This window comes from Babylonia areolata, chromosome 28, assembly GCF_041734735.1.
Source record: "Babylonia areolata isolate BAREFJ2019XMU chromosome 28, ASM4173473v1, whole genome shotgun sequence".
Taxonomy (NCBI): Eukaryota; Metazoa; Mollusca; class Gastropoda; order Neogastropoda; family Buccinidae; genus Babylonia; species Babylonia areolata.
Genome location: NC_134903.1, coordinates 11141635 through 11154793, shown reverse-complemented (window position 1 = coordinate 11154793; position 13159 = coordinate 11141635). Strand labels below are relative to the sequence as shown.

The following is a 13159-nucleotide window of genomic DNA, read 5'->3' as shown; positions in this document are numbered from 1 at the left end:
ACAGCAACAAAAGGGTTGTTTCTGACAAAATTCTGTAGAAAAATCCACTTCGATTGGAAAAACAAATAAAACTGCACGCAGGAAAAAATACAAAAAATGGGTGGCGCTGTAGTGTAACGACGCGATCTTCCAAGGGAGAGCAGCCCGAATTTCACACGGAGAAATCTGTTGTGATAAAAAGAAATACAAATACAAAATGTTTGATCGGTCGTTGTCTTCACTGCTGTGGGAATTCGTTTACAGCTTATTCTTTTGTGAAGGACTATACTAGTCATTTAATACACCTCCCAGATGTACATTTGATATGAATGCTGTGTACTTGTGTGCTTTGAGTTTATCCAAATATATATATATATATATATATATATATATTATGACAATGACAAAAAAAAACAAAAAAACTAGGCAGCTTATTCTTTTGTGACGGACTATACTAGTCATTTAATACACCTCCCAGATGTACATTTGATATGAATGTTGTGTACTTGTGTGCTTTGAGTTTATCCAAATATATATATATATATATATATATATATATGTTTACAACGACAATGACAAAAAAAAGAAACAAGTCTTTCCTTGGCAGTCCAGATGCAGCAATAACAATCACTGCAATTGAATCCAAACAGGAAACTTCTTCTTCATTCATGAGCTGCAACTCCCACGTTCACTCGTATGTACACCAGTGGAGCTTTTACGTGTATGACCGTTTTTACCCTGCCATGTAGGCAGCCATACTCGGGGGGTGAAACACAGGAAACAAAAGTCACTGTTAGGTTACCTGGACAGCTGTAATGATTACCCCTTTTCCAATATCTTAATTCAATATCTTACCCAGTTTCTTCTCACTTATTGCATCTATTATCAATTTAATATATCAAACTGTTAAGACCTGAAGCTGCTGTGTTTTGTTGTTTTTTTCATTAAGTAACCTTATACCTTACTCTCTGCATCTATTGAGAGAGAGAGAGAGAGAGAGAGAGAGAGAGAGAGAGAGAGAGAGAGAGAATGTACAAGGACCAGTTTATCAATTTTAAAAAAAAATCAAACCTGCAGCTGTCGTTTTTCAGAGTCGGCTGCGGTGATGGATCGTTCCAGACCACTGATCTTGTCCTGCAGTGTTTTGCGCTCTCGCTCGTTGCGACGGATTGTCTCCTCTTGCATCATGAGTGCCGTCTGAGCGCTGGTCAGTCGCCCATCGATGCCACGCTTGTCTGTCCACACAGACAGGCTTTGTGCTTATGCAAAGGTTGGAGTGCCACCGACAATCTACTTATTGCTTATGCAAAGGTTGGAATGCCACCGACAATCTACTTATTGCTTATGCAAAGGTTGGAATGCCACAGACAATCTATTTATTGCTTATGCAAAGGTTGGAATGCCACAGACAATCTACTTATTGCTTATGCAAAGGTTGGAATGCCACCGACAATCTACTTATTGCTTATGCAAAGGTTGGAGTGCCACCGACAATCTACTTATTGCTTATGCAAAGGTTGGAATGCCACCGACAATCTACTTATTGCTTATGCAAAGGTTGGAGTGCCACCGACAATCTACTTATTGCTTATGCAAAGGTTGGAATGCCACCGACAATCTACTTATTAATTATTCAAGGACTAATATTCCAAAAAATTGTTTTAGCAACTGAACTGCACCTTACTGGAATGCACTACCTTCGGATGTTAAGAGAGCTAACAGTGTTAACACTTCTTGAACAGATAAAAACTATCAGCAATTTGAATTTCCTATATGATGAATAATGAAAATTATAATTATAATACTTAGTTAATTTATTATATCTATACTTATATACATATATATATAGATAGATAAAGATATTTCTTTTTTTTAATACTCCTGAGCAATTTCACTGGCAACTCTTTTTCCAATTGATGTATTGTCAGACTGCGACACTAAAAAGCCGCAAGGCTTATGAAAGTCCAAAGAACTGAACTGAACTGAACTAAATCTGCTCTTTTTTTTTAGGAATTTTTTTTCCTAAAATTACGTTTATCTAACATACTGTGACCCACTAGTGCAGGCTCTGGCAGGGAGTCCGATTTCTGTCCTGTGCAAACTACTACCCGCCTATGTGGAGAAAACGAAAGTAGCTACGGCCGATAACCTCCCGGAAGTAGGTTAATTCCCCTGTGTGTCCCTGACCAGCTTCGTCTTTTGATGGCAAATCTTTTTTTTCTTTTTTTTATTTGGGTGTGTTGCAACGTGAATGGATCTGACCACACGCTCTGACACTTCCCTAAAACTGAAACTGAAACTCGGATAGTGGTTACTGAGTTTTCTTTTTTTATTCTTTCAGTTTCTTTTTAATTTACTGACTTAAAAAAAAAAAATCATCTGTTGATGTTATCTTATTTATTTATTTTTTTTTTTTAATTGTAACTTTCGGTACAGTCTCAAGGAATGACCTGCATGCCAGGACAATGCTTGTCTTGCTCCAAAGAAATAGTTGCTTCCCTGGGCCACTTATTTGTCCAAAAACCTACATGATATGGACTAGAAGGTGTAGCTGCTTTTGTATGTGTGTAGAAATGCAGATTACAATGTGCAGCATCAGCATGACCCTCTGAAGGTAGTCTGGGACCTCATAGCACCACAGTAAAGGGAGTACCTGGGGCACCCAGGAGTTTTAACTTTGTTGCACAAAATGGGACCACCAGTGTGTGTATCTGAATGGATAGGGCAGAGAAAGAAGCAGTGTGTGTGTGTGTGTGTTTGTGTGTGTGTGTGTGTGTGTGTGTGTGTGTGTGTGTGTGTTTGTCTGTGTGTGTGTGTGTGTGTGTGTGTGTGTGTGTGTGTGTGTGTGTGTGTGTGTGTGTGTGTGTGTGTGTGTGTGTGTATGTGTGTGTTTGTGTGTGTGTGTGTGTGTGTGTTTGTCTGTGTGTGTGTGTGTGTGTGTGTGTGTGTGTGTGTGTGTGCCTGTGTCTGTGTTCTAAATCTTATTTTTCTACTGTTTGGTGCATACTTGTATAAATGAAAAATATATATAAATTGTAGATGTATCATTTTCAATCTGTGATCTATTCTTACCCCCCCACCCTACCCCCGCCCCACCCCCTAAGTAAGTCAGGTATCTGCCACTCCATGCGCCCTCCCCAAACATCCTTTCTTTTTTCTTTCTTTTTTAAGCAATACATGTAGGTTTTGATTTTTTTTTTTTTTGGTGACACCTGTCAATCACTCCCTTAGACTCCGCCCACAGTGACTCACCTTCCTCCACGGCACCCAGTGATTTCTGCAGCACCTTCATTCTGTTCTCTGTGCGTTCCCTCTCCTCCTCCCCGTCCTTCAGCTGTGTCGCCATGCTGCGCACCGTCGCCAACGCGTCATCCTGAACGAACACGTGTCAAGTACCATGTGTGACTTTCTGCTCCTTCATGTCCATAAAGCTACACAGGGCTTACGAATGTGCACCTCTGATACTTTGGAAATGGAAAGGATGCCATTGCGTTGACCTGACGACGTGTGACCTTCTGCTACTTCTTATTCATTAAACTATACAGGGCTTCTGATAACGCATCCCTGATACTCTGAAAATGAAAAGGACGCCATACCACCCACATCCTCCACCCCTCACCGCCCCTTACCCCCCCCCCCCCCCACCCCCCTGCCCCCTCACGTTCAGCAGACGCCACAGCTGAGTCATGAAGTCCCTCAGGGCAGCATGCACACCCTCGGGGTCCAAATCTCTCTCTCTCTCTCTCTCTCTCTCTCACACACACACACACACACACACACACACACAGAGACAAACACACACACACACTGACCCTGTCACGTTCAGCAGAAGCCAGCTGAGTCATGAAGTCCCTCAGGGCAGCTCGCACAGCCTCGGGGTCCACATCCAGACCCTCCATCTGTCCAGGAGACAGGCTGCGTCGCATCGCCACGACGCTGCGCCCAGGGCTTCCGGAACGTTCCGGAGACCCCACGCGGGGGATGGGGCTTCCTCGGCCCTCAGTGGTGGTGGCATAGGTGTTGTCGAAGCCTGTTAGACAGCAGTTGTCTGTTTTTATCCTTCTACAGACTTATACCATGGTGGTATATGATTAAAGAAAAAATGTGACAATGTGCAGGATTAATGTGCATTAGTTGTGTTTATTCTTTTACTGTTTTACAGGTGTTGTCAAAGTCTGTAAAGCATAACATGTTTACTTTGAATCTTTTATAGGTGTCAAAGCCTGTCAAAAAACAGGTACACTGACATTCTTTGTTGCATGAAATGTGTTTACAAGTGCATTTGTTTGAAAGGACTGGTTTAAGAAGGAAGCTGTGTCAGTGTGTGCATGTGTGTGTGTGTGTGTGTGTGTGTGTGTGTGGATGTGTGTTGTGTGTGTGGATGTGTGTTGTGTGTGTGTGTGTGTGTGTGTGTGCGCACACGCGCACATGACAACAAATGTGTGTGTGTGTGTGTGTGTATGTGTATTTCAAAGCCAAAACAAAAACAAAAACAACACAAAACACAATCATTTCTCAAGAACAAAACCACCAAACCACCACCACACACAAAATCACAACCCCAAACCAAAATACAACAAAACAAACACACACAAACAAAAAAAACAAAAAAACAAAAAAAACACAACTAACACACACCACTTCAAAACTCTAACAACAACAAAAATACATACACCCATATAAACTCGGACAAACTGAAACTTGAAACTGAACCTGAAACTCAAAGACATCCTCCACCTTTTGACAGAGTTGGGTCAAGATAAACTCTAACAACAACAACAAAAATACACAGATACCCATATAAAGTCAAACAAACTGAAACTTGACACTTAATCTGAAACTCGACAAAACCCCACCTTTCAACAGAGAGTTGGGTCGAGATAAATTCTAACAACAACAACAAAAATACACAGATACCCATGTAAACTCAAACAACCTGAAACTTGAAACTGAAATTAAACAAAACCCCACCTTTTGAAGGAGAGTTCGGTCGAGATCGCCGGGACGCTGGACTTCGACTTCTGGCTCGCGGCATCTCCTGACGGAACCCGATACTCCTGCGCAGACTGGAAACAATGCTGCTCAGCTTAAATTCCACATCCTTCTTCGCCCCTTCCAGTCGGGCCAAGGTCGTCTCCAAGGCGTTGACCCGACCTTCCGCCCCGCTCAGCTTGAGTCGGAGGTCGGCAATGTCGGTGTTGGCGGCTTCGAGCACGATTTCAAGGTTCCTGCGGTTGTCCTCGAGTTTGCGCTCAGAGCGGCGCGAGTCGTCGAGAGCGAGTTGGTAGTCTTTCTCCTTCATCGTGGCATCGTCGATGAGTTCGGCCATTTTGCGCTGGAGGTTGGACAGCTCCTTGCGGAGGACTTCCCGAGATGCTTCCGTCTCCACCACCTACAGGAAAGAGAGAGATGTCCGTGTGTAAAAATGACCCCATCTATAGTTCTAAGTCAAATCAAAGACTTCTTTTCTCCCATGTTTAACTTTAGGTGAAATCGAAGACTTGTTTTCCCCTATCTATAATCTTAAGTCAAATCAAAGACTTGTTTTATTATTCATAATTCTAAGTCAAATCAAAGACTTATTTTCCTATATCCATAATCATATTTCAAATCATAGACTCCCCCCCCTCCCACCCCCTACCCCCATCACACCCCCTATCTATAATTCCATGTCAAATCAATGACTTGTTTTCCCCTATCTATAATTCTGAGTCTTTCCCCCATCTGTAATTCTAAGTCTTTCCCCTCTCTATAATTCAAAGTCAGATCAAAGACTTTTTTCCCCCCTATCTATAATTCTTTGTCAAATCAAAGACTTATTTTCCCCAAACTATAACTCTAGGTCAAATCAAAGACGTGCTTCCCCCTATCTATAAATCATCTAAGTCCAACAACACACACACACATTCTGCTCCAAATCAAACTAAAATCAAAGATTTGTTTTCCCCTATCTATAATTCTTCTAAGTTCAGCGACACACAAACACATCCTGCTTCAAATCAAACTCAAATCGATGACTTGCTTTCCCTTGTTTATAATTCTAAGTCAAATCAAAGATTTATTTCCCCCTCTGTATAAATCCAAGTCAAATCAAAGACTCGTCCCCATGTCTATCATTCAGCAACACACATGCACATGCACACCCTCACCACCACACACCCCAAACGCCCCCCCACACACACACACACTGCCCACACACACACACCCTCACACCCCCTCCCCTACCCACACACGCACACACACACCCACCTACGCCTCACCCCCACTCCACACGCACACACACGCACACCACACACACACACACACACACAAACGCACATGTCACACACAACACCCCCCTGCACCCCTCCCACACACCTTCTGCTTCAAGTCAAACGACGTCCTCCTGGCCTCTTCCTCTTTCTCCTCGTCCCGGGCCACGCGGAGCTGAAGGTCACCGACCTCTTTGCCCAGCTTTGACCTCTCACTGTCCAGCATCTTCACCTGACGTCTAAGATCCTGAAGCTCCCGTCGGGCCTCCAGACGAGCCTTCTCCACGTCACGCAGGTTGGTTCGCAGGCTGCCCGCCTCCTTGGCGATGGTCGACTTCTGCTCATCCAGCACTGGAGGCAAACACAGGGACGCTTTACAGAACTCAAAAAAGGAAAAAAAAATTCCTAAAATTACGTTTATCTAACAGACTTACTGTGACCCACCAGTGCAGACTCTGACAGGGGTCTGATTCCTGTCCTGTGCAAACTACTACCCACCTGTGTGGAGAAAATGAAAGTAGCTACGGCCAATAACCTCCTGTAAGTAGGTTATCTCCCCTCTGTATCCCTGACTAGCTTCAGTTCTTTTATTCAAGGATTAAAGTTTTAGGCATGGCCTATTCTTCCAGTCTGTCCTTGCTATAATCTACATCAGTTACCACAGCACACATGTATTAGAGAGTGGGGGGGGGGAGGGGAGGAGAGTAGAGTAACATAGGTTTTTTGGGGGGTAGCTGCATTTTTGTTGTTACGTATGTTGTGTTATTATTATTATCATTAATATTGTTGTTGTTGTTGCTATTATTGTTGTTGTTGTTGGTATCATTATCATTATTATTACTATTGTTGTTTTTTGTTATCATCATCGTCATTGTTATCATTGGTAGTGGTAGTCGTAGTAGCGGTAGTAGCAGTAGTTGTTTCAACAGTAGTAGCAGCAGCATGAAAAAGAAGAAACCAACAAACAAATTCATCTTTTCTTCCTCTCTCTTAAATCTCCCACCTGGATTCGTTGCTTGACATCCTGAAGAACAAAAACAAGAACGAAGAAGAAGAAGAACTAAACAAATAAACATCTTTTCTCTCTCTCAAACCCCCCACCTGTGACGTGTTATTGACGTCCTGAAGAAGGAGAAGAAAAAAAAAAAAAAGAAGAAGAAGAAATCAAACAAGCAAACTCATCATTTCTCTCTAGCTTCAAGAATGTACGCTATAGCAAGACATCTTAATAAATTAAAAAAAAGAAAAAGAAGAAGAGAAAACAGAAAAAGAAGAAGAAAACAAAACAAACTCTTTTTTTTTCTCTCTCTATATCTCTCTCTCTCTCTCAAACCCCCCACATGTGATACATTGCTTGACATCCTGAAAAAGAAGAACAACAACAAGAACGAAGAAGAACAACATCAAGAAGAACAAAAAGAACAAGAACAAGAACAACGACGATGAAAAAGAAGAAGGAAAACAGTCTATTCTTTCCACTCCTTCTCAACACCTCCCACCTGCAATGCGTTGCTTGGCGTCCTGCAGTGCCCTGCCCAGGTCGGTCTTCTCCTGCTCACAGGTCTTCACCTTGCCTCGCAGCTCCTCCGCTGTGTGGGCCACCGTCTCCTTCTCCCTCACCTCCTCCTTCACTGCACGCTTCAGGTCAGTGATGTCCTTCCGCATCAGTTCACGCCTCTCTTCACCTGGGGACAGGTGTCATATTGATACTGTTGTTGTTATTGTTATCATTTACACCTCTCACACACACACACACACACACACACACACACCCTCTCACCCACAGCCCCCACACACTTACTCCCTCTGACCCATCCCCCCCGCACCCCCACACACACACCCTCTCACCCACACCGCGCACACACACACCCCCTCTCAACCCCCAATCCCCACACACACTCCCTCACCCACACCTCCACATCCACACACACACCACACACCAAAACACCTCCACGCACACACCCATCTCACCTACAACAACATACACTCCCCCACCCCCTTACACTCCCCCGCTCTTACCCACACCCACATCCACACACTACGCCATCCCCACCTCCAAAACCCCTCACACACACACACACACACACACACACCACACACACACACACACACAAAACCACACACAACCCCACACACAAACACACACACTTCCCCCCCCTCCCACACACACACACCCCAAACCCTCCTCACACACACACACACACACACACACACACACCTCCACACAACCCCCCAAACCCCCTCCCACCAACACCACCACCACACACACACACCTCCACACAACCCCCCAAACCCCCTCCCACCACCACCACCACCACCACACACACACACACACACTGACCTTCACGGATTGCGCGGTTGGCGTCAATGAGGTCCCGACGGATGGCATCCCTGGACTCATCCACCATCTTGAGCTGTGTCTTCAGCTCAATGACCTCCGCCAGGGAGGCCTCCCGCTGTCTGCTCACGTCCTGCAGCTGGTCTGTCAGCACCTTCACTTCCCTTTCCTGGGCCTCTCTGCACACAGGCTCTTTGAGATATGGATGCATGTGGATACTTAGTTTTGTATTTGTTCACTTCTCTCTCCTGGGCCTCTCTGCACACAGGCTCCTTGAGATATGGATGCATGTGGATACTTAGTTTTGTATTTGTTCACTTCCCTTTCCTGGGCCTCTCTGCACACAGGCTCCTTGAGATATGGATGCATGTGGATACTTAGTTTTGTATTTGTTCACTTCCCTTTCCTGGGCCTCTCTGCACACAGGCTCCTTGAGATATGGATGCATGTGGATACTTAGTTCTGTATTTGTTCACTTCCCTTTCCTGGGCCTCTCTGCACACAGGCTCCTTGAGATATGGATGCATGTGGATACTTAGTTTTGTATTTGTTCACTTCCCTTTCCTGGGCCTCTCTGCACACAGGCTCCTTGAGATATGGATGCATGTGGATACTTAGTTTTGTATTTGTATTTGTGTTTGTATTACTCTTTTTTTTTCTTTTCTTTTTTTTTTTTTTTGTCACCCTGGGAGAGCGTGTCGCTACACTGAGAGCGTCACCCTTTTTTTCTTCTTTTTTTTTTCCAGCCTGAAATTTTGTTTTCCTATTGCAGTGGATTTTTCTGCAGAATTTTTGCCAGGGGACAACCCTTTTGTTGCCACGGGTTCTTTCACGTGCACTAAATGCATGCTGCACCTTCCTCCTTATGGATGGATATATATACTTATATAACGCCTATCCTTGGTTGGAGACCAAACTTTTTAATTGGTTACTTTACATGAAGTATCTGTGATGGTGGTTTTTTTGGGTTTTTTTAAGATGAATTTCATTTTATGTGTACAATGTGTGGTTCATCTCAAATCTACTTTTGCTGCTTCATCTCGACTGACTTCTCTGTGTCCATTTTAGCTTTTATGTAGATTTATTCTGTTTGTGTGTGCCTGCGTGCGTGCCTGTGTGCCTGCGTGCGTGCCTGCGTGTGTGCCTGCGTGCCTGCATGCGTGCCTGTGTGCATGCCTGCGTGTGTGTGTATGTGTGTGTATGTGATATGCCATTTTCTTGTCTTGAAAATGATATATGGGTTGTGAATCGTTTTATCTCATTTATCATTATTTTTAAATGTTACGTATCTTTTTTATCATGAAGCGCAGTGAGCCTGCTGTTGAAAGCGGGAAGTCGCACAATACAAGCCTCCACTGATCATTATTATTATTATCATCATTATATCAAGCTCTAAGCGCTTTACAAACACAGGGTCATTTTCATAACAGGCTGCCTACCTGGGTAAAGCAGACTGATAGCTGCCATTGGGTGCTCATCATTTATTTCATGCGTCATTCAATCAGGTTTCTGTTACACAGACATACACACCCATACAGACAGGTAATATTTGACCTGTATGACCATTTTGTTTATTTACCCCACCATGTAGGCAGCCATGCTCCATTTTCAGGCGTGTGCATGCTGGGCATGCTCGTTTCCATAACCCACTGAACGCTGACATGGATTACAGGATCTTTAAAATGCGTATTTGATCTTCTGCTTGCATATACACAGGAAGGGGGTTCAGGCACAAGCAGGTCAGCACATATGTTGACCTGGGAGATCGGAAAAAATCTCCACCCTTTACCAACCAGGCACCGTTACCAAGATTCAAACCCAGGACCCTTAGATTGGAAGTCAAACGTTTTAACTACTCGGCTATTCGCACACGCTCACATGGCTTCCTCAAACTGTTGGCGGAAGTTCCTCAGCTCTCCCTGTAGGTCGATGATGGTGCTACGGTCAGGACTCCGCCCGTGACTGTGCCTCCATCTTGACGCGCTCAAACCGAACCACCGGCGTGGTTTTGTAAGGTGTGGTGTTGTGGTGTGTGTGTGGTGTGGTGTGGTGTGTTGTGTGGTGTGGTGTGGTGGTGTGTGGTGTGGTGTGGTGGTGTGTGGTGGTTTGTGGTGTGGTGTGGTTATGCAGTTTACTTGTCATGTGGTGTGGTGTGGTGTGGTGTGGTGTGGTGTGGTGTGGTGTTGTGTGGTATGGTGTTGTGTGGTGTTGCTATGCAGTTTTAACTACTCGGCTATTCACACACACTCACATGGCTTCCTCAAACTGTTGGCGGAAGTTCCTCAGCTCTCCCTGTAGGTCGATGATAGTGCTACGGTCGGACTCCGCCCGTGACTGTGCCTCCATCTTGACGCGCTCGAACCGGACACCAGCCTCAGACAACTCCTGCTGAGTGCCCACCAGCTTCTCCGTCAGAGTTCCCTTCTCTTGCTCCAGCACCGAAATGGCCTGTAGGGGTGAAACGTTGGGGGTAGAGGGTGAATGAGGATGTGAGGGGTGGTAGGATGTTGGTGGGTGGGAGAGGTGGAGGGAGAGGAGGAGGGTAGGTTTGTGTAGACAGTGGTTTTTGTTTAAGAGGATGCTTGGTGTGGGTGTGGTGTGGTGTGGTGTGGTATTGAGTGGCATGGTTTTGTAAGGTGTGGTGTTGTGGTGTGTGTGGTGTGGTGTGGTGTAGTGTGGTGTGGTGTGTTGTTGTGTTGTGTGGTGTGGTGTTTGGCGAGGTGTGGTGCAATGTTGTGTGGAGTGGTGTGGTGTTGTGATATGGTGGTGCTGTGGCATGATCAGTACATGCGCCATTTACAAGACGGCATTTATCTGTTTGTTTGCTCGTCTTTCTCGATCTCTGACACACGCAAACACATACACCACCAACACACACACACACACACACACACACACACACACACAAACACACACATACACACACGCACACACACACACAAACACACACACCACCAACACACACACACACACACACACATACACACACACAAACACACACACACACACATACACACACACACCCCAACACACACATGTTTTGTGTTGTGTTTGAAAATGAAAGGCTTTGAAAAGTGAAAATGAAAGACTGAATCTGAAAAATTTACTCGCACACACACACACACAACACACACGCACACACAAACACACATTCGCTGTCATGTGCACACACACACACACAAACACACACACACACATACACTCGCTGTCATGCACACACATACACACACACACACACATACACACACTCACACCAACCTCCCCACCCCCACACCCCCTCCACCTACACACACACAAACAAACACTACCTGTTGCCGATCGTTCTCAGCCAACAGCAGGGCCTCGTCCCTGTCTCTCTGCACCTTGGCCAGCTCTTCCTGCAGCTGCTCAATCTGGCTGTCGGCCCTGCTGCTCATCTCCTCCTTCTCCAGGCTGTGGGCATGGATCAGCTCCTCCCTCCTGGCCTCAAACTCCGCCCTCTGGCTCTCCTGGCATTCCCGATTGGTGGAGGAGGAGGAAAAGGGGAGGGGTTATGATTACTGGTGGGTGTGGCGTTTATGAAAAGGGGAGGGGTTTATGAATAACTTGGTGGGTGTGGCGTTTTATTTGTTGTGGAAAAAGGAAGAGGGGAGGGTTTATGATTACTGGTGGGTGTGGCTGTGATATTGCCTGTGTTGATTTTTTTGTACATATTTTTATGTCGCTCATCCTTAAGTTTGTATATTTCATTGTAAAGCGCTGTGAGAACCATCTGTGAAGGAGGTTCTGCACCAAATAAACTTGCATTTTATCATCATCATAATCATCATCATAATCATTATTATTATCATTATTATTATTATCATCATCATAATTACACTTTTCATCATCATTATCCTTATTATCATTATCATGATTATCACTATCATTATCATCATCATTCTTATTATTATTATTACAATTGTTATCATTACCTGTTCCTATGTCAGCCTGTCACAGTCCTCTTTGTCATTATTGTTACTGTTATCATTTTTTTTGGGGGGGTTATCGTCATCATCATCATCATCATTATTATTATTATCATTATTATTATCATTATCATTATTATTACCCGTTCCTGTGTCAGCCTCTTGCAGTCCTCTTCGACATTATTATCATCATCATATCCTCCTCATCATTATCATCATTCTTCTTCTTATCATTATTTGTTATTAGTACACATTCCTATCATTTTTATCATCATCATCATCATCTCTTTTTCTTAAATCATTTTTATCTCCTCTCTTTTTTTTCTTTTTTCATTATCGTTACCATCATCATCATCAACACTGATATTATCATGATTATCATCCTCATCATCAGTATTACCCGTTCCTGTGTCAGTCTCTCGCAGTCCTCTTCGTGAGCCTGTTTCTCCTGAGTCAGGGCCAGTTGCGAGTCTCGCTCCAGCTGCATCAGTCTCCCCGACAGCTGCTCCCTCTGGTGCTCAAACTTCTCCACGTCCGCAGCTTTCTCCTTCTCCAGGCGAGTGATCTCCCCTTGAGGAGGGAAAGGAAGAGTTGGTTGGAGGGTGGGGTGTGGAGGTCTTGGGGTTAAGGGGTGGGGGTGTGGG

The 13159-nt window shown here is 44.5% G+C and overlaps 1 protein-coding gene across 3 annotated transcripts in view; it reads right to left on the bottom strand.

The window, feature by feature from the left end:
- LOC143301725 (uncharacterized) overlaps positions 1 to 13159 on the bottom strand; it is an 87924-nt gene that overhangs the window by 16682 nt on the left and 58083 nt on the right. For all 3 annotated transcript variants that reach the window (XM_076616111.1, XM_076616113.1, XM_076616112.1), the window contains exons 18-27: positions 12916 to 13085; positions 11877 to 12056; positions 10820 to 11016; positions 8572 to 8747; positions 7730 to 7915; positions 6337 to 6581; positions 4951 to 5371; positions 3792 to 4009; positions 3232 to 3352; positions 1051 to 1214 (exon numbers count right to left, since the gene is read on the bottom strand). In XM_076616111.1, coding sequence (XP_076472226.1) covers positions 1051 to 1214; positions 3232 to 3352; positions 3792 to 4009; positions 4951 to 5371; positions 6337 to 6581; positions 7730 to 7915; positions 8572 to 8747; positions 10820 to 11016; positions 11877 to 12056; positions 12916 to 13085 — 2078 coding nt within the window. The remainder of the gene's footprint in view (positions 1 to 1050; positions 1215 to 3231; positions 3353 to 3791; positions 4010 to 4950; positions 5372 to 6336; positions 6582 to 7729; positions 7916 to 8571; positions 8748 to 10819; positions 11017 to 11876; positions 12057 to 12915; positions 13086 to 13159) is intronic.